This window comes from Cucurbita maxima, unplaced genomic scaffold (assembly GCF_002738345.1).
Source record: "Cucurbita maxima cultivar Rimu unplaced genomic scaffold, Cmax_1.0 Cma_Scf00022, whole genome shotgun sequence".
NCBI classification, from domain to species: Eukaryota; Viridiplantae; Streptophyta; class Magnoliopsida; order Cucurbitales; family Cucurbitaceae; genus Cucurbita; species Cucurbita maxima.
Genome location: NW_019272038.1, coordinates 1,215,484 through 1,241,681, shown reverse-complemented (window position 1 = coordinate 1,241,681; position 26,198 = coordinate 1,215,484). Strand labels below are relative to the sequence as shown.

Sequence of the window (26,198 nt, the reverse complement as noted above, 5' to 3'; positions counted from 1 at the left end):
TTTTTTTTTTTTTTTTTTTTTTTTAATAGCAAACACAATTATTTTAATTTTTTTAAAAGATTAAAAAAAAGTAAATGAAAATTATTAAAGTTTTAAGGATATTTTTAAAATATTTTTGAAAGTTTTTCAGTATTTTTTTTAACAAATAATGCTAATTGTATTTTTTAACTTTTAAGAGTATTAATTGAACACTCGTCAATAGTTTTATTACGAGACATCTTATGGTGTCTATTTAGCTATTATAGCGATTGTTGTCAATTGCGTCGTGCTCATTGAGATGGGCAGAAAAATTCAAATACTTTTGTTCATTTGTTCGTGTCCTTCCATCTTGCCCTACAAACTACGCAGCTAATATTTCTCCTTCCCTTGCTTCGTTTCCACCTCGAGAAACAATCTTCATGAACGAGATTTCGACATGTCGTACAAGCCACAACCCGATCGTCCTTTAGATCATCCAAACAAACAGGACAAGCAGCCCCATCTTCAATATCTACAATAAGTACACAAGTCCTTTCTTTTACCTGAAAGAATTGCTGATGAAATACTCTACGTAGACGAATTTCAGCAAGCGATTCCGTCATAGCAGGTGCAGTAAGCAAACGATTCAATTGACAAGGTCGAAGCGTTCTCTGCCAAAGACATATATCATCCAGTGACACACCCAGAGCTCGAATGTAAACAAATAACATGTGTTTGCAAGGCGTAATACGATTGGGGCAAGTGCACGAGGGGGTGTAGAGGATAGAGACACAATGTAGACATTGCCTGTGGCACCCAACACAGAATGAAGAATCAGAGCGGTGTGGAGACGGAGGTGATGGTGGAGAGCTCGAACAATCCGGTCAGTCATAGCTTGGGAGGGCTCGAACCAAGGAAGGCGAGGACGGGGGTGGTCCGGTGCGGATGAAGTAGAAGCAACAGACTCCATGAGAATTTGAAAGGAAATTCCAAGTGCCACATACATATATAAGGGAAGGTGGAACCACACGATTCTTTGTGTAGTTTTGAGGGAAACGAGAGGGGTAAGTTTGGTGGGTATGGAGAGAATGGAAAGTGTGCGGAGAATTCATAGGCTACAAGGCACGCAATAACCAAATTACCAGCGCCTTCGTCTGCAAAAAGAACAGATTCTTGATTCTAATCTCTACCACTTCAAGATCCTGTTAGGTGCAGTTCATATCTCAAAACAACTTATAATCATCAACCAAGATCTATACAAACAATGTGAAGATCAAAACTGGAAACTAGGGGGAATCAGATGAATCTTAACGATTAAGAACATGTGTTCGTGTTCATCGTTAAACACCAGAAATGGTGCGTAATTTTCATGTAGAACGAAAAGGCACACTTGGTGTTATATGTTTATCATCAGCCCAGATCAAGATTTTAAAAGATCTAACAACTTTCATGATCGTTTTCGGAGGGCTTTTATCGAACTTCAAAAGACCAACTTTGCAGCCATGGGTTATTTTACCAGGAAAAGATTGCTATGACAACAAACTTTACGCTACAAATGGCGGTAATCAAGATATTACGGAACAGCAACCATCAATTTTCATCTGCCTAAGATTCTCATCAATCAGAAATCAAACCCCATAATGAAACAGACGTGTTGAGTTATAAGATGTTAATATGTCGTAACCATCAAAGAAACCGATCATATGTCAAAGAACCATCACCAAAGATGACAAACTATGCAGGAAAATGAAGTTAACATCTCAGTAAAACATTAATGTACCTTTGAGCTGAAAAATCTGAAGTGCACAGTGTACGTGAACAGACGACGGTTGAGTATTTCTTGAAATCCAGTATCGAGCCAAGACGAGTCAGGAGATTACGAAGTTGTTGATATATAATTCAGATACCTGCAGTTGATAATGGAAACAGAATGAGTAACAAAGATTATCCAATTCCTTCACTCTGCATCTATACAATCAAAAAAACGGTCTTCATTGCCTCCACGTTCAGTTCAAGAAACCATTCTCTAATGGAATCGAAGATTAATAACCACAAAGTCTACAAGAACAGACATCTTTATAACAGATAGTTTTTCCTTACCACACTAAGCCGAAGTATTTAGCTTCAAGAAAAATACAAAAGCAAAGTAGAATGGTTCGAGGAACTGCACCGTCGCTACTGATGGCACTCGGAAACCAGATGGCAACTGTTCTTCATTCATGATGGATGATGGAGTCCCGCAATATTCTGGTTCCGAAAAAAGGAACCTGGTGTAATTGACAGTCATCCCAGTGTTGACAAACAATATTCGTAACCCTAGTAGAAATCCACAAAAATAACGTATAGGCACGAGCCATAAATCATCAGCTAACTAATGATTGTATAGATAGAAAATCCGCTAAAACGTATTGCTTAAAGGTGTAAAATTGATATGTTCCAGGTTCAGACATTTAATATCCTCAGTTCCAAAAAGGTAAGAGATAAGGATCTAAGTACAAGTAAAAGGGATATGAATATCGAGTGCCCACGGATGCTTCATAATCGTAACTGCACGATGGCCTACGTTGTGCACATGCCTTCAGTCAAGAACTAGTTTTCAAGACTATACAAATCCTTTAAGAAATTGGTAAAATCATCCAAACCTCAGGAACATGAAAGATCTAACTTTAGTTCATACTTGAATAACATGAATGAAAGCCAGAGCATAGGTGTCAGGTATCTGATGCTACACGATGTTGACGTAATGAACAGTTAAGCTGCACGAACTCCATTAGCCACAGTCAATTGTTTGTCTTAAAAATTCATGTCTGCCCAAGAGGAACACCATTTGTTTAAAAATTGCAGGCTCTAGGTGGCATCGACTTAGGGGTAGTAGTTCATGAAACAGTTCGGCCATAGCAAATAGATGCGATATAAAGGTTCTTTGCCCATTTCTCCTGCATAAACACACCAGAAACAAAAATCTTCAGAAATTTAACAATATTAAGCAAAATTATAAAGTCGAATGTATATTTGCATGGCAAACCTTGACATGTGTACTAGGAAAGGCAGATGTCCGAAGCGTTTCTTGAGTTTCATCGGTAGGCTTTCTCCTAGGCACACTCAAAACAAGAGCAGCCTGGTCCAAAGTTGCAGCCGTTGATGTGATGCGGTAACCACTATCCCACCTGCGGTGAACACCTTCACTAGGATATAGGAAATCTAGTTCCACCACCTGTGAAGTGATCAGAAGTCAAAACCAATGCCGAATCGCTTCAATTGTCATGCAATAGAAAACCTATTAGCCTAATACCTGGTCAGAAAATCCTGCACCGCGTGACATGACAATTGCCCATCTACTGCCGGCAGTGGCCATGGCAGTAACATAAAATCCCTCCCTCCATTTCTTATTTATCCACTTGAAGGGAAATGAATCGCTGACTTTATAAGATTGCTGAAGGTACTGAGTCCCTGCATTAAAGTTATATTTAAGTATAAGAAGCGACGCACCCACAAGCACAGGATGCACCCTTCTTTTCTAGTAGTCATTTACAATATATTGTATTACGACTAACCTTTGGACATTACTACCAATGAGCTCCCATTATTAGCTCCTGCTATTGCACTGATGTAATAGTTTTTCTCCCACTGTTCCATGATCCAGTCCTAAGTAAACAAACGTGAAAGTTATCGGCTGTTTAACATACAATAGCACATGCTCTGTTGATAAGCAATAAAGTAGTTTTATGTGACATCCCACAATCCCACATTGGTTGGGGAGGAGAACGAAACACCCTTTATAAGGGTGTGGAAACTTTTCCCTAGCAAACGCGTTTTAAACCCTTGAAGGGAAACTCGACAGAGAAAGCCCAAAGAGGACAATATCTGCTAACGGTGGGTCTGGGCCGTTACATTTTCACAATCCATTGATCCAATGAGAAACAAACATGAAGGTGTAATCTCGCATGTCGAGTATCCAAGATAATTTATTTTCTTCTTCATGGAAAAAGGAACCAACCTTGTGAAGAAAGCATGGCGAGAGTTCGTAAACTTGAGCAGTAAATCCAGTTCCAGCATCCATAATAAGGGCCCAAAGATTCGAACATGAAGCAACGCAACTAATAAATAAACCATCTTCGTTTCCTTTCTCAATGTGCTGAGAGAGCCTCATATCAGCAACGTTATAGTGATATCTACATCAGGATAAGTTAATCAATAACTCTTCGTTGTAAATGAGCTTCATCTTAAATTCAAGTGCAAACCTTTGCTTCATTGGTTTACGGGCATTATAAACACTAATCCATTGAGTTGCAGGCATCCCCATTCGAACCTTCTTCTTTGGTTGTTCGTCATCTTCATCCTCCATGGATAGCCTTCCTCTCTTCTGCCCAACCTGAAAAATAAGCTTCACATAACAGATAACGTTTTAGATAATATTCACGTTCAAAGTTTCAAACCAAAAAGTACCATTGACAAACACATAAATGCAATCAAGGAAACATGAGTACTTTCTGTGCACCATCTGTGTTAATTGGATGGATATCTGGATTTGGACCGACGATCCCATCAAAGAGGGAGATATATCTTGCATAGTTCGGCTCTTCGTCAAATTTCAAATTCACAACATATTCAACAAACTGCCTAAAAGGCTGTGGGCAAAAACAGCACAATGTTTCAGAGGAAGTAGACATCTTCTTCTTGGACACAAGGAATCCTTTATTTTCTCCCTGGAGAAAAAAACATACTTAGAATTCAGATTAAATATATCTTCTGTTTGCACAAAGAGTTAATCTCCATCAGCCCTGAGAAGAAACAGACCTGATATCCTTGCCAAGGAAGCCGACCACGAAGAAGAAAAACAAGAGTGTAAGCAAGCGATTCCAAATCATCTCTCCGACTAGCAGTTCTGCCAAGATGCGCATGAACACTAGCATACCGAACTGTTCCTCTAAAAGATGTGAAAAAGAGATGTTTAAGGGTCTCTAAATGTTAAATAGATGCATGCAACTATCATATAAAATATACAGCTTTCATACCGGAAAACGTCTGGCCGTTGATCATACTCAACATGTTGACCAGTTGAACTATCACGCCACTTCGTTGCTATAAGGTGAATCAAAAAAATAATAAGGTGTTTCATATGTATAAACAATAATATTCCATCTAAATGTAATAAATAAAAGCGAGGAGAGAAATACCTAAACCAAGATCTACAAGAAACAACTTTTTCTCTTCTGGGGTTCCAGGAGGGCCTAGCAAAAAGTTTTCAGGCTTCACGTCACCATGCACGTACCTGTCGGAGACATTAGAGAGCAGAAATATAATTACAAGAATACAACAAAATCATTCATGAGCCTGTGAATAAGCTAACTATGTAAAAATAGTCCAGCTTAGCTGTAGTAGATGCAAAAATCACACATCATAACTGTCATGATGTTTGAACAAAGGTACCAAGGTCTGCAATATAGTCTTAACATGTTCCTTCACTACGAAAGCATCCTCGGACCCATGTAACTTTCCCGTCCCTCCATAATAAACAAGGAAGCCCTAGCAGCTAAGCTTCAGAAGCTGCTATGGGTGGGAAATGAACCAAAAGGCGTAGGAGGCCTAAAATATCAATCCAAAAATGACTACATTGAGTTTCTTCCTATTTGATTCACATGGCAATCTAATCACACCACATTTAACCACAAACCTTTTTTTTATCGATCATTACTATAAGAAGAATACAGAATAAAGGCCTTACCCTCTAGAATGCATCTTCTCTAATATGGAGATTGCCTCGATTGCGATGCATGCAACCATTTCAATCGACATCCTGAGATTCAAATAATGAAGTAGACATTAACATGCAATAAATCTGCACAAATGATCAAATTATACTACGAACTTACGTGTGAGCATTGTTATTCCAGACATCCCAAAGACTAGGTCCAAGCATGTCCATAACCTATATCCAAAGTATATTCATTCACAACACGACTAAAATAATGATGCATATCTCTGACGCCCTTTTAGGCTTTAACCATCTTAAAAAGTAAACAAAACAAAACGTACCATGACATAGTAGTCACCTTGCCGACCCTTGTAATGAACTCTTGGCACACCATGGCTACCACCTAGTGCACTGAAGAGCCAAGAGCGAAGTGATTAGAACACGTATAAATGTATGTAATATAACATACCTATTTGACACTAAAACATATCAAGCAAGGACTGTGAAGAGAATTACTTGTAAACCTGCCACTCATAGGGAGGTCCATAGTTGCACCCTTTACTACTTCTATGCTCAAATTTTAAGGCTATCTGAAATTTGGACAGATCACACGAGAAGTTGGTAACATGAAACGAGTAATCAGTAAACATTACAGATAAGGATACCATACCTCTACAGCTCCAGAGCCAGATCTTTCATTCAAGCTCGTGGGACCCATGCGTCGACCCACATACACCTGTCCAAAACCTCCTTTTCCTAATTTTCTTTCTACTTTATATAATGGAGAGCCGCCAACCTGAACCTGTTGTATTCAGAAGAACATAAAATATGAAAAACAGAAGCTAAAAAGACCACAACTGCAATTTTGAACGAAACTCACGGAGCGTTAATCCTATATATAATATTTCTCTATTATTGTCCAAATGAAGGGAGAAAAAACGAACACAATATTTCAACAGCCATCATATCACTTTTGGATCATTACAGCATAAAAAGAAACATCAACAAAACAAAGACAAGTAAGAGCTAATAAAGTCAATACAATCACTAGGAGAACACAGAAAGGTATGCTAATAAATAAAACCACAAACGAAAAGATCGAAGTAGAACAACAATCATTTCCATTCAAAGTATTCAACTTTCATAATCGGATCCTTCCAGCTCCACATATTAGAAGTAGAAACAAGGATATTAGCTGAAAAACAAGATCAAATACATAGAAACTGTCAAAATCAAGCACAATAGCAAATCCCCATTTATTCATCACTGACATTTCTTTAACTCCAAAGATATGAAAGCCTCTCAACTATGCTGCAATCTCAAACAAGGCCACGTCTAAAAGCTGCATCAGCTCATAATTAACAAGTCCAGCTGAAATCACTTGGGGTTCCCCAATAATAGTTCACACATTTCTCAAATCGTCAAACATACATGAAATCCAAGAAATTTACATATGGGAACAGGGAGATAGAATCAAAACCCCAATTTCCGTTCCCTAATCCTTTCCCAATCATCAACACAAAGCCATCAATTCCATAAACGTCAGAAAAAGCCTCACCTTCTCCGGAAGAGGAGCGGCCGTGCTTTCATCCTCAGCTTTAGGACCTTTATCGCCGTTCCGTCCGCCACTATCGAACTCATCCATGGCTTTAACACCAACCTCCAGTAGCTCTTTGTCCTTCCCAACTTCACCTTTGCTAGTTTCAAGACCGATTCCAGGGTTCACAATATCCCTCTCACCATCGGCGTCGATCGCGTCGTTCCCCTCCTTAATACACTTCTCTCCGCCGCGCTTAGCAGGTTTCCCACGGTGGCGTGTTCTGACAGTTAGCTTAACGGGTGTTTGGTGCACAATCGTGATTGGGTCTTCGCATACCCGGCTCCTCCGTGGCTTTCTACGGAGCTCAGGCATCGTACAGGTGGTGGTCCATGAAGGACGACAAAGTTCGCCGGAGAAGAAGCCTCAGGAATCATCGACGGTCATCGAACCCCCAAACAAATTGATAACAGAAAATGTGTGGAAATCGGAGTACCGGACACAAGGATAGCTCAGCCGGAGATCTTTGCAGGCGCTAAATCAAAGAGAAAGATTGTAAGGGTCAGTTGATTTTCAGTACAGAGAAGCAGATGACTAAGGAGAGAGAAAGACAGAGAGAGAGCTTAGCCTTTGTTTATGCAGCATACTCTACTTATTTATTTATTTATTTTCCTATTTTTTTTCTTTAATTTAACTCTTTAAAAAAAATATATTAAATACTTGAGACAATAATGAAAGAAAAATAATTATTTTTTAAATTTTTTTTAGTACAATAATAAAAAAATAATTAGTGAAACTAATTTTCGTTCGGGTTTCTCCTCGTAATTATAGTTTGGTGAAAAGTCTATTTTACCCTTATAATTAAAGGAATTACTAATTTACTAGAGTGCATATTTTTCGGACGTGTCCTCAATATTTCACTTGTAAATATTGCCCATTAGTAATTGAAACACGAGGTCATTAATTTCCTTAAATTGTTGAATAATTACCTCCAATGGTTATTCGATCGTGATCTCATATACGTGTCCCAATCATATTTAAACGGTTTTTTTCAAGCATAACTATTGACTTAGAATGCAAACACGTCCCATTTGTAACTTAATGATTTGACCCATCCATGAAAATGTCGCCTACATGACTTTAACCAACCCTTACATGGGCTGGTCTCACGGGCCAAGGGCAACCCATATATGGGACATGGTTTACCTACATGGGGTCGCCCAAATGGTCATTAACCGACCTATATTGACCTTTAGTCTAATCAGGCTTGCATCATCTCATATGTGGGTCGACTAATCATGACCCATGAGTTAACCACAATACACTTGGACAGAGTACAAATCTTTATGATTCTCGAAATTAGGCCCTACTAGCTAGATTCACCCATAAGAACTAGCTAGAGTCTAAATATGTGAGATCCACGTCGGTAGAATGAAGTATTCTTTACAAAATTTATCAGCAGTTAAAAAATAATCGAAGGAATTGGGTTGTTACAAATTGTATCAGAGCCAGATACGGGGTGATGTGCCAACGAGGACACTGAGTCTCAAATGGGGTGAAGACGGGGCGGTGTGCTAGCGAGAACGATAACCCCAAAGGAGGTGGATTGTGAGATCCAATATCGATTGGAGAGAAGAACGAGTACCAACGAAAATATTAAACCCATCTCAAAACATTAGCCGAATTTAAACAAATTTTGAAAAATACATATTTAAATTTCAAACACCAAAACTAAGGGCCAAAAATCTGATATCTGGACCCTACATTTGTCATCAATGCAAAGTAGGGTAACGTAAATGCCTAAACAAATAGGGTAGAAAAAGGAAAGTTAGCAATGGGGGAAGGAACTTACAGCCGATTCCATCCCCTCTCCAATGGCGGAAAACTCAGCAGCAAAATGGGAAGGTCGAGTTTCAGAGACTTTACAAGGCGCTACCGCGGACCAGATATGGCCGATGCTCAAGGATTTCTTCAATTTCCACAAATGGTTTCCAACCCTAGCCAACTGCTACGGACTTTCAGGCACCAATGGCGAGGTCGGCTGCGTTCGATTCTGCTCCGGCTTCTCGATTCCATCCACCGACGGCTCCGATAGCGTGGTTAGCTGGTCCAAAGAACGGCTGGTGACGGTGGACGACGAGCGCCGCCGCATACGATACGAGATCGTGGATAGCAACATCGGATTCAAATCGTACGTGTCGACGATCAAAGTCGTTGAGGGAGGAGACGGCGGCGTGATTGAATGGAGCTTTGTGGTTGAGGCGGTGGAAGGATTGAAACTGGAAGATCTGGTGAAGAAGTTCGAAAGGGGATTGAAATCCATGGCCAAACGAATGGAGGTTGCGGTACAACAAAATTAACCATGCTACCTACCAACTGAATAAATTACTTCCAATTTTTACTTTCAATTTCTCTGTTCTCTATTTTAATATTTTCTTGCATATAAAATTTTAATTTAGAAATGGAGAATTATATTAAAAGATAAAATATATAATATATTTTAAACTACAAGTTCAATTTATTTTTATTTTTATTATAAAAATTAAAAAAATTCTTTAGAATTTACCCTTCTCAATGTAATTTTATTTTATTTAATGAAAATTAAGATTAATCTCTTTCAAATTTAAGCCATTTTATTTTATAAAATTCATTTTTATTATAATAAGAAAAACTCTATTATTTGGATAATATTGTGAAAATTGACAGGATGATGTTGAGGGAGAAGAAAACAATATCAGTGTGAGATTTGGGAGATCTTAGACCACTAATTATATATATATTTATATGATTTAAATTAAATTATATAAGACGAACCATATATGGCAAAATAAATCATTTTCAAGTCAAATATATATATATATATATATATATATATATTCCTTCAAATTTGAGAAAATTGATTATTTGATTCTAAAATTTAAAAAAAAAAATTAAGCAAAAGAAAGTCAATAAATAAGTAAATAAATAAAAGCATTTAGAAACAATTGGAGAAAAATCATAAAAGAAAAATGGAAAAAAAAAAAAAAAAAGACTAATTACCATAAAAATTAAAGTTGATGAATTAGATATACAAATTTGAGGCATTCCCTTAAATCACTAGGAACAAACACAAATAAACTAAAGCTCAGATTTCAATCTTTTTTCCAACCAATTGATAATATCCTGACCAATCTCCTCTCGCTCTGGCTCGAACAGTAAGTCATGCAAGAACCCTTCATACAGCCTAATGTCTTTGAACTCGGATGCTGCCTCGTTGTACAGATCCTGGGACGCTAATGGATCAGTGACTTTGTCTGCTGTCCCGTGGAGGACGAAGAACGGGACGGTGATTGACTTGAAGTTTCGCATCAGGTATGATGAAATACGCAAGATCTCGTGGCCTGTTCGGACTCTGATCGGTCCTGTGTAGACTAAGGGATCGGAGTATTTCGCCAACAGTGCTGCAGGGTCCCTTGAAACTGGAATGCCTCTCTTGTTTGCACCTTTGAACTGAAACTTTGGGATCACCATGGAAAAGATTGGAGCTAGAGCCTACAACAACAACATTATGGAAGCAGTTCAACATGATGGTTCACAGCTGATTAACAGAGCTTGTGATTACTTACCCCAACGATCGGATGTGCGGGCTTCACACGCAGAGCTGGTGACGTCAGTATAATTCCCTTCACCATTTCTGCTACTGGAGGGTTGGATGCAGCCTGTATAAAGTTGTAGTTAAGGAAACCGAAAACTGATATCATATCGCTAGAAGGGGAGGAAGGTCTTTTGAATTCACTGACCTTCAAAACAACGGCCCCTCCTGTGGAGTGTCCAAAGAGGAAGCATGGTGTTTCAGGGTTCTCAGATTTAATCTTCTCTAAGAAAGCCCCCTGCAGTTCAGAAAAAATGATAAACAACACTTTCCAAATCTTTAAATATACTAAATCAACTCTAAACTACCTCCATGAACAAATAATTCAAAGCCATAACGAAAGTGTGATAATTTCGAAGTCCAGGAAAACCGACAACAAGATGACCGGTAGTTGGAAAGGGGAATAAAGCCTTCTTTATTAGAGAGTGGAAACCTCTCCCTAACATACGAGTTTTAAAAATTGTGAGGTTGATGGTTATGTAACGGGCCAAAGCGGACAATATCTGCTAACGGTGGGCTTGAGTTGTTACAAATGGTATCAAAGCCAGACACCGGAAGGTGTGCCAATAAGGACGCTAGGCCCCAAGGGATGGATTGTGAGATCCCATATCAATTGGAGAGGGGAACGAAACTTCTTTATTAAGGTGTAGAAATCTCTCCCTAATAGACAATTTTAAAAAATGTAAGAGCTTGACGGTGGAACATTCCTTATTAGGGGGTAGAAATCTCTACCTAATAGACGCATTTTAAAAACACTGAGACTAACGGCAATACGTAACAAACCAAAGCATTGAATTAAGCTATATTGCAGATCAAAGAGAATCTCATGTTGGCTGAACGGGCAAAAAGAAAGATCCTAAAACCGAAGTGAATAGACGTAGACGAATTTACCGTATCAGCAACAACATGATCAAGAGAGGGGACAAATCCATGTAATCCATCACTTCCACCATGGCCTACAATAAGAACACAAAACAACAGATATAACGCAATCAAAATCCTTCCCCAGAATATCAAATTTCTAATATCATTCCAGAATCTAAAACAAAATTCATCACTGTTCGAGTGGGAAAACAGCAGAGTAGTGAAAAACTTCATTCAAAATAGCAGATAAATTTATTTTGAATGAACAGAATTCATTGCAGAGGGTAGAACATTATGAACAAATCAAAACAAAAACTGGAAATCTTCAAAAAAAAACACAACAAGAGAGAGAGAGAGAGAGATGATGTGAATAGCTTAGCTACCTATCCAATCTATTGCATAAACGCCAAAGTTGCAAGAAGTTAGCTGGGTCGCAAAATGTGCATATCTTCCACTGTAAACAAACACCAAACACCAAAAACACCAAACAAAACCCATTGAGAATTAAAAACAAAAGCTGACAGCAAAATCCATAACAATAAACAAATAAATCTGGATGTTCATATGAAATAACTTTAAGATCACCTGTGCTCGTTAAGCCCATGAATGATGATTAAAATACCCCTAAAAAGACATCAACAGAACTTGGCGTCAGAAAACAAGGAAGCTTCCCCAATCGATATGCAAAACGATCATCAATTCAAGAAAACTAATCACAATTCTCTATCATCCTAAAAACCGGTATCATTTAGGTAAAATTCGTCGAACAATTCCACAAACATTTCAAAAACGCAAACTCAAACCCTTACTTCAATTCTCCGGATTCCGGAAACCAGGAGCGACAAAACAACGCGTTTCTTTTAACGCCATAGAACAAAGAGGTATTCCAACGGCCGCGAAACCCTCCGTCGCCAAGGTTTACGCCCATTTCGACGCCCTCGGCCAACGCCCTCCGTCTCTGTGTATCATCGTCCTCTCTCCGCCACACCAATCGCCTCTTCTTAACGGAGGTTTGGACCGTAGGCGTTGACGAAGCCGGTGAACGGCGGCGGCGAGGCCAGAGGAGGAGAAGCAGAGAGAAGAGGATGGTATGAATGAAAATGATGAAAGTTTTCAGGGTTTTGAGAATCGGAATTATCCGATTGCTCGCACCGGAGGTCAGCTGGTCCATCTCGGCCCTTGACATGGCGGGGATGGAGAATTTCACAGCGCGAATCGGAAAACGAAGACGATGAAACGAATTTCGGACAACCGACTCGAACAGAAAAAAAAAATCGGAAACTGAAGCGGAAACGAGTCTCCAACCAATGGGTATAAATAATCTATTCGAAGAGAGTCAACGCCGAGACGGAGACTAAAATCTAAACCGTTAGTATTTTAAGAAACATATTCAGTGGTCAGGATCGATTATTAAGCTTAATAAAGCTGCTCCCGACTGCAGAGAATAATTCAATGAACGGACCGCGTGAAATTAATTCGACGGTGACTATGAGGCGTTGATCGACGTGGCGGCGTTGTCTATGTTTTTCTTTCTTTTTTTTAAATAAATTATTGTTTTGGAAAATTAAAATTTCCTAATTTATTTTACTAAATATAGTAATTTTTTTGAGCTCCACAAATCTTCATTTATTAATAATTTTTTTAAATTTTTTTTGAAGAGTATTTTTTAAACAAAATATTACAAGGGTATTTTTTTTATTTTTTTAAAAAATATTTCTAATATTTTTATTTATTTATCTTAAATTTTATCCCACCAAAAGTCAAAAGATAATGATTCCAAAAACCTCTTTTGACACTATTTTGAAATTTCAATGACTCAATCGCGTAGATACGTAAAATACCACCGATGCAACTAGACAACTTAAAATTAAATTTTTTTAAAATTTCACTGAGCTGCAAAACCCATATCAAGATATTTAACGGAAGGCTTCCAACGAACCATGCATGTTGTCATCTCCTCCGAGGTTGCAGCGGCCTGAAAGTTGCCACCACCTCATCTTCAAGGCGGAGGACTGCATGGCGGAGCGCAAGACAAATTGAGATTTATGCCTCATCTCCTTCTCGTGGTAATTTTTCATACCCATTCTCGGAATTTAAGTTAGTGATGTCTGTTTTTATCTATATGGTCGAACACCCGCCTCAAAAAGGGAGAGGATTCTCGATTTAGACTGGGATTGGAGAAGCAGATATAGATATATATATATATATATATATATATATATATATAACTGGAGCAATTAATATGTTTATGTATTAAAATAATCATAATTAGTAATATTAAAATTAAATTAATAGCATATAAGGATATGTATTAAAATAATTGATTTATAAATTCATGCCTTTAATATAGTTTTATGTATAAATAAAATTTATATAGTGTAAGTAAATTTTAAAATTTTAAAATAATATAATTTTGATATGATTAAATTAAAATTAAAAAAAAAATATAAGAAAAAACAGAAAACAGGTTTGTGAAGGGGATGTGAGAAATTGGTGGGTGTGTAATGCCACAGAGTTTTTAGCGGTAGAATAGCGGAAATCTGTTCCTCAATGGTTGAATTTCTTCATTTTTTTCCAATATCTTAGGACACGTTTTCTTTTCTTTTTCTGTCTCTTACTTCCATATTTCCAAAACTACCCTTTATCCACTTTTATTTATATAGTTAAATAATATTATAAAATTCATTGACGAAAGTAGTATTTATAAGCTCGATTGAGAAATAATATGAGTGCACGATTGTCACAACTCGCTTAACATACTTTAATCATGTTTGAGTTAGTTGAAGTTTGCGTATGGCATTGGTAGAGATAAAATTGTATAACGTAGTTCACGTTCGGGATTTCTTGTTTCCAGAATTTCTCTATTGTCCTGCTACTTTCCTAGAGCTCGATTTTCAATTGAAAACGTCACTCGACTCACTTTAGGAAATGATGAACAGGGCGACTTGGTCCAAGGGGTCGCCTAGGGCTCGACTAAAGGGGGTTGGCTTAACTTGGTTAGGTCAGATCTTGAGGGTTTGTGATGTCCCACATTAGTTGGGGAGGAGAACAAACCACCATTTATAAGGGTGTGGAAATCTTCTCTTGGTAGACGCGTTTTAAAGCCTTGAGCGGTAGCCTGAATGAGAAAGTCCAAAGAGGACAATATCCGCTAGCGGTGGATCTGGATCGTTACAAATTTCCACACCTTTATAAGCATTGCTTCGTCCCCCCTCTCCAACCAATTTGGGCCCAACGTCCTCAACAAACACCATACTCAATGTCAGACTATGATACCATTTGCAACAGCCAAAACCCACCACGAACATATATTGTCTGCTTCGACCCGTTACGTATCGCCGTCAGTTTCACAACTTTAAAACACATCTACTAGGGAGAGATTTCTACACCCTTATAAGTAATGTTTCGTCCCCCCTCTCCAACCGACGTGGGTCCCAACGTCCTCACCGACACAGCGCTCAGTGTCAAGTTCTGATATCATTTGCAACAGCCAAAACCCACCACTAACAGATATTGTCTGCTTCGACCTGTTACATATCGTTGTTAATATCATAGTTTTAAAACACATCTACTAGGGAGAGATTTTCACACCCTTATAAGCAATGCTTCGTCCCCCTTCTCCAACCGATGTGGGTCCCAACGTCCTCACTGACACAGCGCTCGGCATCAAGCTCTAATATCATTTGCAACAGCCAAAACCCACCACTAACAAATATTGTCCGCTTAGACCCATCGTCGTCAGTCTGGGGAGAGATTTCTACATCCTAATAAGCAATACTTCGTCCCCCTCTCCAACTCGAACGATCGAACGATCGAACGATCGAAACCCTAAAATGTAATTGAATAATATAATTTGTGTGAATACATTTGGAAGGGCATTAAAGTAATTAGACACGAAAGGCCATTTTTGAAAATTGAAATATAGTAAAAAAAAACTTATCCATTTGTTTAAAAAAAAAAAAAGAATTAAATTGAGGTGTCCGCTGGTCCCCATGGGGCGCAACCGATTCTCATTGGATAGCCATAATTTTACAGTCTTCTCTCATAGCCACACTCTCTCCCCTCTCTCACTATTTTTTCTTCTCTTCTCCTTTTCCCCAAATTTCCCCCCAAACCAATTTCATCAACAATGGAAGCTCCCGAATATTTCCACAACAATGCTTACTGCTCCCAATTCACCTCCGACAAAGACGCCGCCGCCTCCACCGCCACCGCCACCGCCACCGCCGACCACTTCATCGTCGAAGAGCTTCTCGATTTCTCCAACGACGACGACTCCGCCATTGCCGACTCCGGCGGCTTCTTCAATAACGTCACCTGCTTCTTGAATGGAAACTCCTCTGAATCCTCCGCCGCCACGGCGGTGGAGAGTTCCAATTCCTCCTCCTTTTCAGGTTGTGAACGGACTTCGTTTTTCGACGATGTTTCTGGCTCTTCTTTAGCCGATGTCCGTTTCTCCGACGACATCTTCATTCCGGTAAACCTAATTTTTTCTTCCTCCTTTTCCCATTCTTTTCTTTTTTATGGTTTTGGCCCGTTACTTTATGTAATTCCAAAACTTTTCAATTTTAGTATTATTTAAATTGTACTCTGTACGAGTTGAGTTGGAAAATTTCTTTGGACAAACCCGAAATTTGGGTTGAGCCACCTGAACTGAGTTCATAACTCTAACCCTCTACTTTCGAGTTGAATTATAGTTTAAATATCAAACATTTATAAGTTATCATTAACATTGGTTACAAATGTCAAATATTATCATTTGTATGATAATTTTAAAAATACAATTGAATGAGATTGTAACCCTATTTTCAAGATGAACCGGTTGTCATGACAAAACTGTGAGGTAACCTGAAGTTTTCGGTTCTCCCAAATTCAACCTAAACCAAACTGGAAAAAAAAAAAATTATAACCCAATCCAACTCTAATTGTTGAAATGGATAATTGAAATTAGGGTTACGTGGACATATGAACCCCTCTTAAATTTTGGAGTCTATATATTAAACAAAATAATAATATAAATTGAATTAAAAAGATGTGAAAATAATAATTCTAACCTAAATGAAATTGAAAAAAAAAATATAATCTAACCCAACCCTAACTCTGAAATTAATTGGGGAGTTAACTCAACCCTAACTCGGTTTGAAATTGGGGAGTGTGACCAACCCTAGTTTGAAATTTGGGAGTCTAACCCAACCCTAATTCTTACGGTTTGAAATTGGGCCTAATTCTCACGGTTTGGAATTGGGCCTAATTCTCATGGTTTGAAATTGGGCCTAGTTCTCACGGTTTGAAATTGGGCCTAGTTCTTACTGTTTGAAATTGGGCCTAATTCTCATGGTTTGAAATTGGGCCTATTTCTCACGGTTTGAAATTGGGCCTAGTTTTTACTGTTTGATATTGGGCCTAATTCTCATGGTTTGAAATTGGGCCTATTTCTCACTGTTTGAAATTGGGCCTAATTCTCATGGTTTGAAATTGGGCCTAGTTCTCACTGTTTGATATTGGGCCTAGTTCTCACTGTTTGATATTGGGCCTAAATCTCATGGTTTGAAATTGGGCCTAGTTCTCACTGTTTGATATTGGGCCTAATTCTCATGGTTTGAAATTGGGCCTAGTTCTCACTTGGGAGTCTAACTCAACCTAGAGTTTGAAATTGGGGAGTGTGACCCAACCCTAACCCTTGCGGTTTGAAATTGGGGAGTTTAACTTAATCCTATTCTTATTTGAAATTGGAGAGTCTGACCAACCCTAGAAATTGGGAGTCTAACCAACCCTATTTCTTACCGTTTGAAATTGGTCTAATTCTTACCAACGTAGTGTGTACATTAAATNCATCTGTTATGGCTTGGCCCTTTTATGGCGGATATTGGCGCACAGACTCCCTTCTTCTATATTTTCAGAGAAAGAGAATTAGTATATGATCTATTCGAAGCAGCCACCGGTATGAGAATGATGCATAATTATTTTCGTATCGGGGGAGTCGCGGCTGATCTACCTCATGGATGGATAGATAAATGTTTGGATTTCTGCGATTATTTTTTGACAGCGGTTGCTGAATATCAAAAACTTATTACACAAAATCCTATTTTTTTAGAACGAGTTGAGGGAGTAGGCATTATTTCTGGAGAAGAGGTAATAAATTGGGGGTTATCAGGACCAATGCTGCGAGCTTCCGGAATACCATGGGATCTTCGTAAAGTTGATCATTATGAGTGTTATGACGAATTTGATTGGGAAGTTCAGTGGCAAAAAGAAGGAGATTCATTAGCTCGTTATTTAGTCAGACTTGGTGAGATGACGGAATCCATAAAAGTTATTCAACAAGCTTTGGAAGGAATTCCAGGGGGACCTTATGAAAATTTAGAAATACGATCTTTTGATCGAGGACAGTCTCCAGAATGGAATGACTTTGACCATCGATTAGTAAAAAAGCTTTGCCAACTTTTGAATTGGCGAAACAAGAAGTTTATGTGAGAGTCGAAGCCCCAAAAGAGAAATTGGATATTTTTTTTTTATAGGGGATCAGAGTGGTTTTCCTCGGAGATGGAACACATACATTAAACAATTTGATACAAAATAATAATATTTAATGCAATATTACTTGCAAATGAGAAATGAAATATGGAATTACACAACATTTACATTTTAGTTTTATAATAATATCAAATAAGTAAAAATATTTAGGTTTATTTTATTTTTTCTAAAAATAAAATAAAATAAAATTGTTGCATTGTCAATTTTCCCACTTAATCTATCAAACTTCTCAAATTTTACCCAAATAAATTCAAAATTTGCAAATAAGCCCTTCCATTCCTATCCAGCTGTAACTTGGAGCCTCACGTTTATAAATACTATTTTCACTTTCCTTCCTTTATTTTTTAAAATGTTTTTAAAAATTTAAGCAAAGTTTTTTAATTAAGAAAAATTATGAAAATTTTAAAAAAACATTAACTAAATGTTGAAAATTAAATTAAATTAAATTATAATAAAGTTTAATTGGATAAAGTTGAAAATTGCTGTTTAAAATATTAATAATTTTTTAAATGAAATAAATGAGACGATTTATGTAAATAACATAATTTGAATAAAATAATATACTGTGGGGTTTTTATTTATTTATTTTTAATTTAATTTATATTTTCAGTACAATGAGTTAGTTGAGTTGGAATGGCTTGCAAGTTTTGAGGAGGAACCGTTTTCCAGCGAGGATATGCAAAAGCTAGAACTCATCACCGGAGTCAAAGTCAAACCCGACGAGCCACTCCAATCCCAGCACCCAACCACCGCGGTCTCCGCCGCCTCTCACGGCCGAAATGCAGCAGCTGAGATCTTCAAACCCGACATTGTAGCGGTTCCGGCGAAGGCCCGGAGCAAACGCTCACGCATCATCCCATCAAATTGGAACAACTCCCGTCTCCTCCCACTTTCTCCGACCAGCTCCTCCTCCGAGCAAGACATCCCGGCCACCGAACCGCCACCGCACCCGGTTAAGAAAGTCCCTCCAAAAGTGGCGGCGGCGGTGAAGAAAAAGGAATCCTCCTCCTCCTCGGAGACCGGAATGTCGGCTGGAGAGGGGCGGAAGTGTATGCACTGTGCCACTGACAAGACGCCGCAGTGGCGGACGGGCCCAATGGGCCCAAAGACGCTTTGTAACGCTTGTGGGGTCCGCTACAAATCCGGGCGGCTGGTGCCGGAATACCGGCCGGCGGCGAGCCCGACATTTGTGCTGACGAAACACTCGAATTCCCACCGGAAAGTGTTGGAGCTTCGACGGCAAAAGGAACTGCAGAAAGCGCAGGAACAGCAGGCGTTGATGATGGATCATCATCACCATCATCACCATCAGGAAATGATGTTTGATTCATCCAACGGTGAGGATTACCTGATGAAGCAAAACGTGGCCCATGATTACCTGCACCTGATCTGACCCCACCTATCCAAATTTGCATCCATTCGGTTTTTTCCCTCTAATTTTTAGATGATTTTTTTTTACAGTTCTAACAGATTTTTGTTTTTTTTTTTTTTTTTTGTTTTTTTTTTCATAGAAATTATCTCACAAACAAATTACAAACAAAAACAAAAACAAATTACAAAGAGTTATGAAGGTTATATCCAAACTTTGATGCACATTAAATTATAGTTCCCAAGTTTTGATGTATTAGAAAATTAATTAATTAATTACTATTTTACGCTTCTACTTCTAAAATAATCCATTTGTAAAAATAAAAGTAAACTCTGATTTACCAAAATATATATATATATATATATATATATATATATATATATATTTACGAGACAATTTATTTTTTAAAATAAAAAAAAAAAGAAAAGAAAGATGGAATCTATTATTATTTTGATTTATATGCTTCATTTTTTTAACATGTATTAAGTATTATATTATCTATATATATATGAGAATATAATATCATTTTTTTTTATTTATTTTGCACAAACAAATTAATTTTCAATCAAAATTTTAACTTAATAATTAATTTTATGAAAATCAAACAAAAGTAAATTAGGAAAGTTGATTAAAAGAAAGGGAGACTAAAATAGGAGGATGAGAGACTGGAAAAGGAGGAAAAAAAATAATAAAAGAAAACTCTCATTATTATTATTTTATATTAATAATTAAAAATATACATATATCTTCACTCGAGCTTGTCTTAGAAACCATTTTTTTTTTTTTTTAGTGATCATGACTCTCCCGGTTGTGCAATTGTAATGGTGCTCTTATGGTTTTGACCAAAAGGTCTCGTACCGTACCCTCTCTACAATTGTATGATATTATATTGTCTTACTAAAAGGAGTCATACCATATGTATCCTCCCCATACCTCTCTATAATGATATGATATTATATTGTCTGACCGATCAAAAGGCCTCATACCATATGTAGCTTCTCTACAATGGTATGATATTATATTGTCCAACTAAAAGACATCATTACCATATGGAGACCTGAATAGCCTCTCTACAATGGTATAATATTATATTGTCCGACTGAAAAGGCCTCTTTGAAGATCTGGTATGATATTATATTGTCCGACTGAAAGGCCTTTTTTGTAGACGTGAGTAGGCCTCCCTTAGTTGTCTAACTTCCTTCCAAAAACTTTCTTATTTAATTAATTTATTTATTCTTATTTAATTTATTTACGTTTAATTATTAGAGCTACCATTGCTTTTCATCACTTTTTAAAAATCACTCAAAATTCAAATTCACTTTTCCATACTTTTTAAAAATCTCTCAAAACAAAAATCTCTATTTTAAAACATGGGTTTTTATCTGAATCTTTATCCCGTTATTAATATATATATATATACACATAATATATATATATATATACACATAATATATATATATATATATATACACATAATATATATATATATATATATATATACATATATATACATACACATTTTGTTCGATTTTAAAAAACACCTTGTTCTAAAAGACACGTAAATTAAATTCTATAAACAAATCAATTTAATTAATTTCAAACCGAAACTCTTCACCATATCCTACAAATACAAAGGTTTAATCTGGAAGCTTCAAAATTCTAACCTCTTAATCGATAATCCAATATATTGATTATAATCATGACTTAAAAGACTTTTGTCGAAATAAAATATGAATCAAAAAATGGAATTATCTTATGAATTTGGTCTAACAATCAGAGTAGGATTGGCAATTCCAACTCCCATAATCATTCAAGAACAGTGAACTTTGAAGCTATAGATAATAATGACCCGAACTAGACGGAAGAAATGGAGCTTCACAGGAAATCAATGCAGTAAAAATACTAAATTAGAGCCTCTTTTTTTCCTATTCTAGTAACATGATCATCACCCTCATCATCAGAAACTGTAAGAAAACAATGACGCATCCAGAAAAGGAAATGCTAAAAAAATAAACTGAAAAAAGAACAAAGTAATGGAGAAACGGTTCACTGTGAGGTTTTTTTGTGTGTCCAAATGAACGAACCTTCGATGTCTTCATTGACCCACCTGGAATTGAAGTTTTAACCTTGACTTATTCTGGAAGTTGAATCTTAGAACTTATTCGAGTAAGGTCGTCGTTATTCTGGAGTCGAATCTTGTCTCGTTGCTTCTAATCTACAGATTCATCAAGATCTAGAAGAAACCTGATGCTGCTACTCTAAAGCAATCCTTTGGATTCCTATACATCCAGTTTGGGAGTTGTTGGAGCTTCATTACTTTCCTCCGCAGAGGATTGAATTTTAGGTGAACCAGTTGGCGTAGAGTAGCTTGTTGATGGGTTATATCTCTTAAGCAGCCTGTCTTTGTTTTTACTCCACCAGTCTTCTGCTTGCTGCTCATCAAACTTTCTCTTGCTGCGACCAGACAAGCAAGGAAAGAAATGCATCAAAGTATTCAAAGTAACAGTTAATGCATTCATGTCCATGTCCTACATATGTATGTAAAATAATGTCAACTAACTTGTGCTACATTTCTCCAATATGATGATCATGGCATAATTAGATGACATAGATGGCTTTTATATATCCAAACCTATAGATTTCAACAAAGTGTTGCAGACGAGATGATATGTGGTGTTCCTGATGCAGCTGAGATAGTGATATCTTTCAAATGCAACTGTTATTGTGGCAATACCTGAATCTAACGCGTTTGAAAATCTTGGTATCATTTGAAAGCACAACCAAAGTTACATAAACACCAGGTTCAAATTGCTCAATAACTTGCTTTTCGCTTCCAGTTGGGGGTGCTGAAGATAATGGAGATCTAGAGCCATTTTCTGTACTTTGAGAAACTGCCTCCCTTGCAGAAGTTTTCTTACTTTCCAGAAGATTATTTACATTAACCTGCGTTAAGTCCTTCATTCCTGAAGTGACTAAATCGTCTTCTAGCCTCTTTGAAGAATCAGCAAGTGAGGGAGTAGATCCATTATTGGGTGTGTCAGCTTTTTCACGACTCGAAGGCAAAGACGAAGTTTTCGATGTCTCAACTATATTTAAGAAAGCTTCAGCTTGGGCATACATTGCCTTAAAAGTTTCACCATCAGATATCTCAGGTGGCAGTTTCTCAGTCATTTCCTTCAACTGAAAAACCAAGTTAGAGAAATTTACATTAGTCAACATGTGTCACTAATATTTGGATCATTGGTTAGCAATTCATGTCAAGTGGTTTTGTCATGATAAAAGTTAAAAGATCAAATTTCATGCTCCTGTGGCCATAGCAACATATTTTTAACCAAGGTATGAAACAGCTATTCACAAACCTGTTATAAAATTTGCGAGGCTACCAATGACATCAAAATCATTCTTTCCAGTTATTTAACCAAGGTATGAAACAAAATGAAGTAACTCAAATGGTAATATATTTGCTACCTGGTCTGTAATTGTAGTAACTAATTTCTTTGCTATTTTGCACCTGGAGGATTCTTCTTCAACTAATGAAGCCACTTCACTTACATTTTTGCACAAATTTCGAATTTCTGTATCTTGAGTATCAACTTTCTGCTTCAAGCTATAAACCTGAAAAACACGGAACAATGATAAAACTAAGTTTCTTTGGATGTAGGTTTCTTCAAAAAGAATATAAATAAATAAGGATATTGCAAAATTTTGGATTTGCAAAGAAAACGAGTTAATGCCTGGCGTTCAAGCCTTGAATTTTCTTGAGTCAATGTCTCATTTGATTTCCTGAGAGTCTCATTTGACCTCTTGAGACTATCAATAACAGTCTTCGAAAATCCTGGAGTAGATGAACGTGGAGGGCTTGGCCTCCTTGAATATGGTGATACAGGTCTTGAATTGCACATTGGAGGTGGTGATGCTGGTGCCACAGTTGCGGGCCTCCAAGCATTTTGAATAGCACTCAACGAACTTGGAAATGCAATGTCTTTCAGTTGCTGAAGAGATGGCACCTGAGAAGCTCTGACCATAGAAGGAGAAGATGGTCTACTCCCTGGTTTTACTGATTTAATCTCATGATATTTAACAGGTTCTGTGGTGGGAGACAATAGAATGCGAGAAGTTCTCACCTCCACCCTATCAAATCTTTCCTTATAATCTGTTGAATGACGACTGGCCGTCAATTTTCTATTTATAGCCAAATTGTTGCCAGCCTCAGCAGCTTTAAGTTTTGCATAGCAAGAATCACATACTCGGTGTGGTTTGCCTGGGGTAGGTGCCAATGCTGCTTTCAAAGCTTTCTTGGAGCTGCATGAATGACAATGCACCAGCCCACAGTTATAACAATTGTGCCTCTTCTTCGTGAAACCAAATGCTTGACGACAACCAGTGCAAACTGACTGATCTGCTCCGCTAACCCACTTATGAATACATATACTTGCAGTAAAGTTTGAACCACAAGATATACTTTTAACATGCCGGTCCTTCAGAGCTTCCACGAGTGTTGGGGATCTCCTATCCTCTACATCTCCATGTCCCAACCTTCCATTGGCACCCCTGCCCCAAGAAAACACTTCATTTCTTGATGTGAGAACAACTGTGTGACTTGCACCGCAAGAAATTTCTTCAACAAATTCACCAACTAATCTATCCTGCACTAAGCAAGGAATAATTCCATCTGAACTTGGATTGCCTAGCTGACCATATGCAGTACCACCCATGGTAAACACATGACCCGATGTGGTAAGAGCCACAGTCATGTTGTGTCCACATGCCAACTGGTGGAAATTGTAGTCTATGAGTGAAGAAACACAAGTAGGAAGAAGATAAGTTTCCTTGTTTCCATGACCCAAACGGTATTTGTCACCATCACCCCAAGTGAACAACTTTCTAGATGACATGTTAGAACCAGTCTGACCCATAACCTCAACAATAGCAGCAGTATGCCAGATTCCACAAGCAACTTTAATGGTCCTAAGTCCACTCAATAATTGCACCTCTCTTGGATATGCAATACTCTCCCTATCTCCATGGCCCAGTACACCATATGTTCCATCACCAAATGTGTATAGTTTTCCGTTGGAAGTTGCTAGTGCTGAATGCCACGTGCCACATGCAACAGATAAAACTTGAAGCCCTTCCAAAGGACCGACAACTCTTTTGGGTATCCAGTGACTAACATCAGTGCCATGACCAAGAATTCCAGAACTAAATATTCCATCACCCCAAGAGAATAAATCATTTGAAGAGGTTATGGCACATGAATGATACTCACCACAAGCTACAAAGTCTACATTACTAACTGCCAGAAACTCAACAAGACGGGGGCGACTAAAGTCTCTATCAACTCCATGACCGAGCCGTCCCCCACATTCTTCACCCCATGTGAAAACCTCACCTTGCCTCGTTACGAGAGCAATGTGTCGGACACCGCAAGCAATCTGATGAACATCAAGAACAACATTTGTCTCCAATGGCTTTGGAATCAGCACATCATTTTTTACTGGTATTGGACTTGAAGTTCCATCGGGTAAAACTAAATCAGACCAAATCCCACCCCAGACATAAACATCACCCAATGACTCTATATCATCTGGTCCAGATCCTCCACTCGAACAACTAGGAGTGCTTGATACACTGATGCGGAAACCATCTCCACCACTTCGTTGCATATTTGCACGTTCTGAACCCACATCTGAACTTACCAGATGCAATGAAGATTCACGAGAATTTAAATCAATAGAATCCCTTCCCCGAGCTAAGCTGTTACTAAATTCTAAGGTTGCACCAAAATTTCGACCACTTTGAAAGAACTCACTACCATCCTGCAACTGGAAAATAGTTATCAACCATAACTTAATTTTTTTTCAATAGGATAGTTTAGAAAATTAGATACATGATCATGAGATAAAAAACAGTAAACTACCGACAGAGGTGATCTACAGTTATATGATGAGGAATCAAGATTGTAAAACAATACATGCGCAAACTTGGAAAACTTTTAAATTATGTTCTGCAACTTGGGCAAAGCATATCCTGGCTCTATAACTGACCAAAACAAAGATCAACTTGTATATAATTTGAAAGGTTTGGGCCTATTTTGATATCTAGTTTGAAAATAGATTATTTTGAGAGCAGTGAATAACAGGATATGAATTTAAACTAAAATTCTGAAGCTGTATTCATATACAATACTAGAGAATGGATGAAATAATAGATTTGTTTTAAGAGGCCCTTTTATTCTATAGTTCATGAGTTCTCGTTCACAATTTATAGGCTAGAAGTGGTATGCGCAAAGAGATGTCTTTCCAACTCTCCTAACATAATACAGATAGTGTGGGAAAATATTGAGCTCGTCCTTGGTCAGTATTAGATATCCGTGGCATGGTGCATTGAGTTCTACCTATATTGCAGGTATCATATAATCTTCTGCAGGAAGATTATCTCTGTTAAACCATTGTGCTATTACATTCACCTGAATAATTTCACAGCTCCTTAATGTTGTCTTTCATGTGAAGCTGACTTTGATGCAAGAACAGTACCAAAAAAAAAAAAAAAAAAAAAAAAAAAAAAAAAAAAAAAAAAAAAAAAAAAAAAAAAAAAAACAAAAAAAAAA

The 26,198-nt window shown here is 37.5% G+C and overlaps 6 protein-coding genes across 8 annotated transcripts in view; 2 read left to right on the top strand and 4 right to left on the bottom strand.

Annotated features, from left to right (window-relative positions):
• Positions 1 to 129: 129 nt before the first annotated feature.
• Positions 130 to 2,052, bottom strand: LOC111496319 (mitogen-activated protein kinase kinase kinase 1). Its single transcript, XM_023146727.1, is given in 3 exon segments — positions 130 to 740; positions 743 to 1,112; positions 1,739 to 2,052. Coding segments are annotated over 2 exon segments (657 nt in total). The 5' UTR covers positions 965 to 1,112; positions 1,739 to 2,052; the 3' UTR covers positions 130 to 305.
• Positions 2,053 to 2,357: 305 nt separating this feature from the next.
• Positions 2,358 to 7,829, bottom strand: LOC111496158 (casein kinase 1-like protein HD16). 2 transcript variants are annotated; one of them, XM_023146483.1, is made up of 16 exons: positions 7,212 to 7,829; positions 6,324 to 6,455; positions 6,170 to 6,243; positions 5,995 to 6,064; positions 5,832 to 5,887; positions 5,684 to 5,755; positions 5,136 to 5,230; positions 4,974 to 5,040; positions 4,756 to 4,885; positions 4,446 to 4,664; positions 4,200 to 4,330; positions 3,956 to 4,130; positions 3,513 to 3,603; positions 3,251 to 3,408; positions 2,984 to 3,172; positions 2,358 to 2,894 (listed from the first exon to the last, which is right to left on the bottom strand). In XM_023146483.1, exons 1-16 carry the CDS (start codon positions 7,563 to 7,565, stop codon positions 2,835 to 2,837), a joined length of 2,073 nt encoding a protein of 690 aa, XP_023002251.1. In that variant the 5' UTR covers positions 7,566 to 7,829; the 3' UTR covers positions 2,358 to 2,834. The 2 variants fall into 2 exon arrangements, with proteins under 2 accessions (XP_023002251.1, XP_023002250.1); XM_023146482.1 differs by having other exon boundaries at positions 4,200 to 4,342; positions 7,212 to 7,828.
• Positions 7,830 to 9,006: 1,177 nt separating this feature from the next.
• Positions 9,007 to 9,598, top strand: LOC111496344 (lachrymatory-factor synthase-like). Its single transcript, XM_023146763.1, has one exon. The coding sequence runs from the start codon at positions 9,065 to 9,067 to the stop codon at positions 9,548 to 9,550; it is 486 nt and encodes a 161-aa protein (XP_023002531.1). The 5' UTR covers positions 9,007 to 9,064; the 3' UTR covers positions 9,551 to 9,598.
• A 613-nt stretch (positions 9,599 to 10,211) lies between these two features.
• LOC111496238 (monoacylglycerol lipase) lies at positions 10,212 to 12,959 on the bottom strand. Its single transcript, XM_023146613.1, has 7 exons — positions 12,495 to 12,959; positions 12,271 to 12,309; positions 12,069 to 12,139; positions 11,713 to 11,777; positions 10,970 to 11,059; positions 10,796 to 10,888; positions 10,212 to 10,721 (listed from the first exon to the last, which is right to left on the bottom strand). The coding sequence occupies exons 1-7, from the start codon at positions 12,869 to 12,871 to the stop codon at positions 10,308 to 10,310; spliced, it is 1,149 nt and encodes a 382-aa protein (XP_023002381.1). The 5' UTR covers positions 12,872 to 12,959; the 3' UTR covers positions 10,212 to 10,307.
• Positions 12,960 to 15,745: 2,786 nt separating this feature from the next.
• LOC111496245 (GATA transcription factor 12-like) lies at positions 15,746 to 19,612 on the top strand. The gene is made up of 2 exons (XM_023146622.1): positions 15,746 to 16,162; positions 18,830 to 19,612. The coding sequence occupies exons 1-2, from the start codon at positions 15,815 to 15,817 to the stop codon at positions 19,610 to 19,612; spliced, it is 1,131 nt and encodes a 376-aa protein (XP_023002390.1). The 5' UTR covers positions 15,746 to 15,814.
• A 2,033-nt stretch (positions 19,613 to 21,645) lies between these two features.
• LOC111496126 (PH, RCC1 and FYVE domains-containing protein 1-like) overlaps positions 21,646 to 26,198 on the bottom strand; it is a 7,275-nt gene continuing 2,722 nt past the window's right edge. Inside the window, exons 7-10 of one of the 2 annotated variants that reach the window (XM_023146420.1) lie at positions 23,323 to 25,413; positions 23,057 to 23,203; positions 22,323 to 22,768; positions 21,646 to 22,042 (exon numbers count right to left, since the gene is read on the bottom strand). In XM_023146420.1, coding sequence (XP_023002188.1) covers positions 21,868 to 22,042; positions 22,323 to 22,768; positions 23,057 to 23,203; positions 23,323 to 25,413 — 2,859 coding nt within the window. In that variant the 3' untranslated portion in view covers positions 21,646 to 21,867. The remainder of the gene's footprint in view (positions 22,043 to 22,322; positions 22,769 to 23,056; positions 23,204 to 23,322; positions 25,414 to 26,198) is intronic. The other variant, XM_023146421.1, reaches the window with a different exon arrangement.

Bases quoted from the DNA above. Each gene is read 5' to 3' on its own strand.
- LOC111496238 (XM_023146613.1), bottom strand. From the start codon at position 12,871: ATGTCAAGGGCCGAGATGGACCAGCTGACCTCCGGTGCGAGCAATCGG. The intron at 11,060-11,712 runs GTAAATTCGTCT...TCTGAACTGCAG, and splicing joins ATCATGTTGTTGCTGATACG to GGGGCTTTCTTAGAGAAGAT. The intron at 10,889-10,969 runs GTCAGTGAATTC...AACTTTATACAG, and splicing joins GAGGGGCCGTTGTTTTGAAG to GCTGCATCCAACCCTCCAGT.
- LOC111496344 (XM_023146763.1), top strand. From the start codon at position 9,065: ATGGCGGAAAACTCAGCAGCAAAATGGGAAGGTCGAGTTTCAGAGACT.
- LOC111496245 (XM_023146622.1), top strand. From the start codon at position 15,815: ATGGAAGCTCCCGAATATTTCCACAACAATGCTTACTGCTCCCAATTC. The intron at 16,163-18,829 runs GTAAACCTAATT...TTATATTTTCAG, and splicing joins CCGACGACATCTTCATTCCG to TACAATGAGTTAGTTGAGTT.
- LOC111496158 (XM_023146482.1), bottom strand. From the start codon at position 7,565: ATGCCTGAGCTCCGTAGAAAGCCACGGAGGAGCCGGGTATGCGAAGAC. The intron at 4,665-4,755 runs GTCTGTTTCTTC...TTTTTTCTCCAG, and splicing joins TTCCTTGGCAAGGATATCAG to GGAGAAAATAAAGGATTCCT. The intron at 2,895-2,983 runs GTTTGCCATGCA...GTGTTTATGCAG, and splicing joins TTCCTAGTACACATGTCAAG to GAGAAATGGGCAAAGAACCT.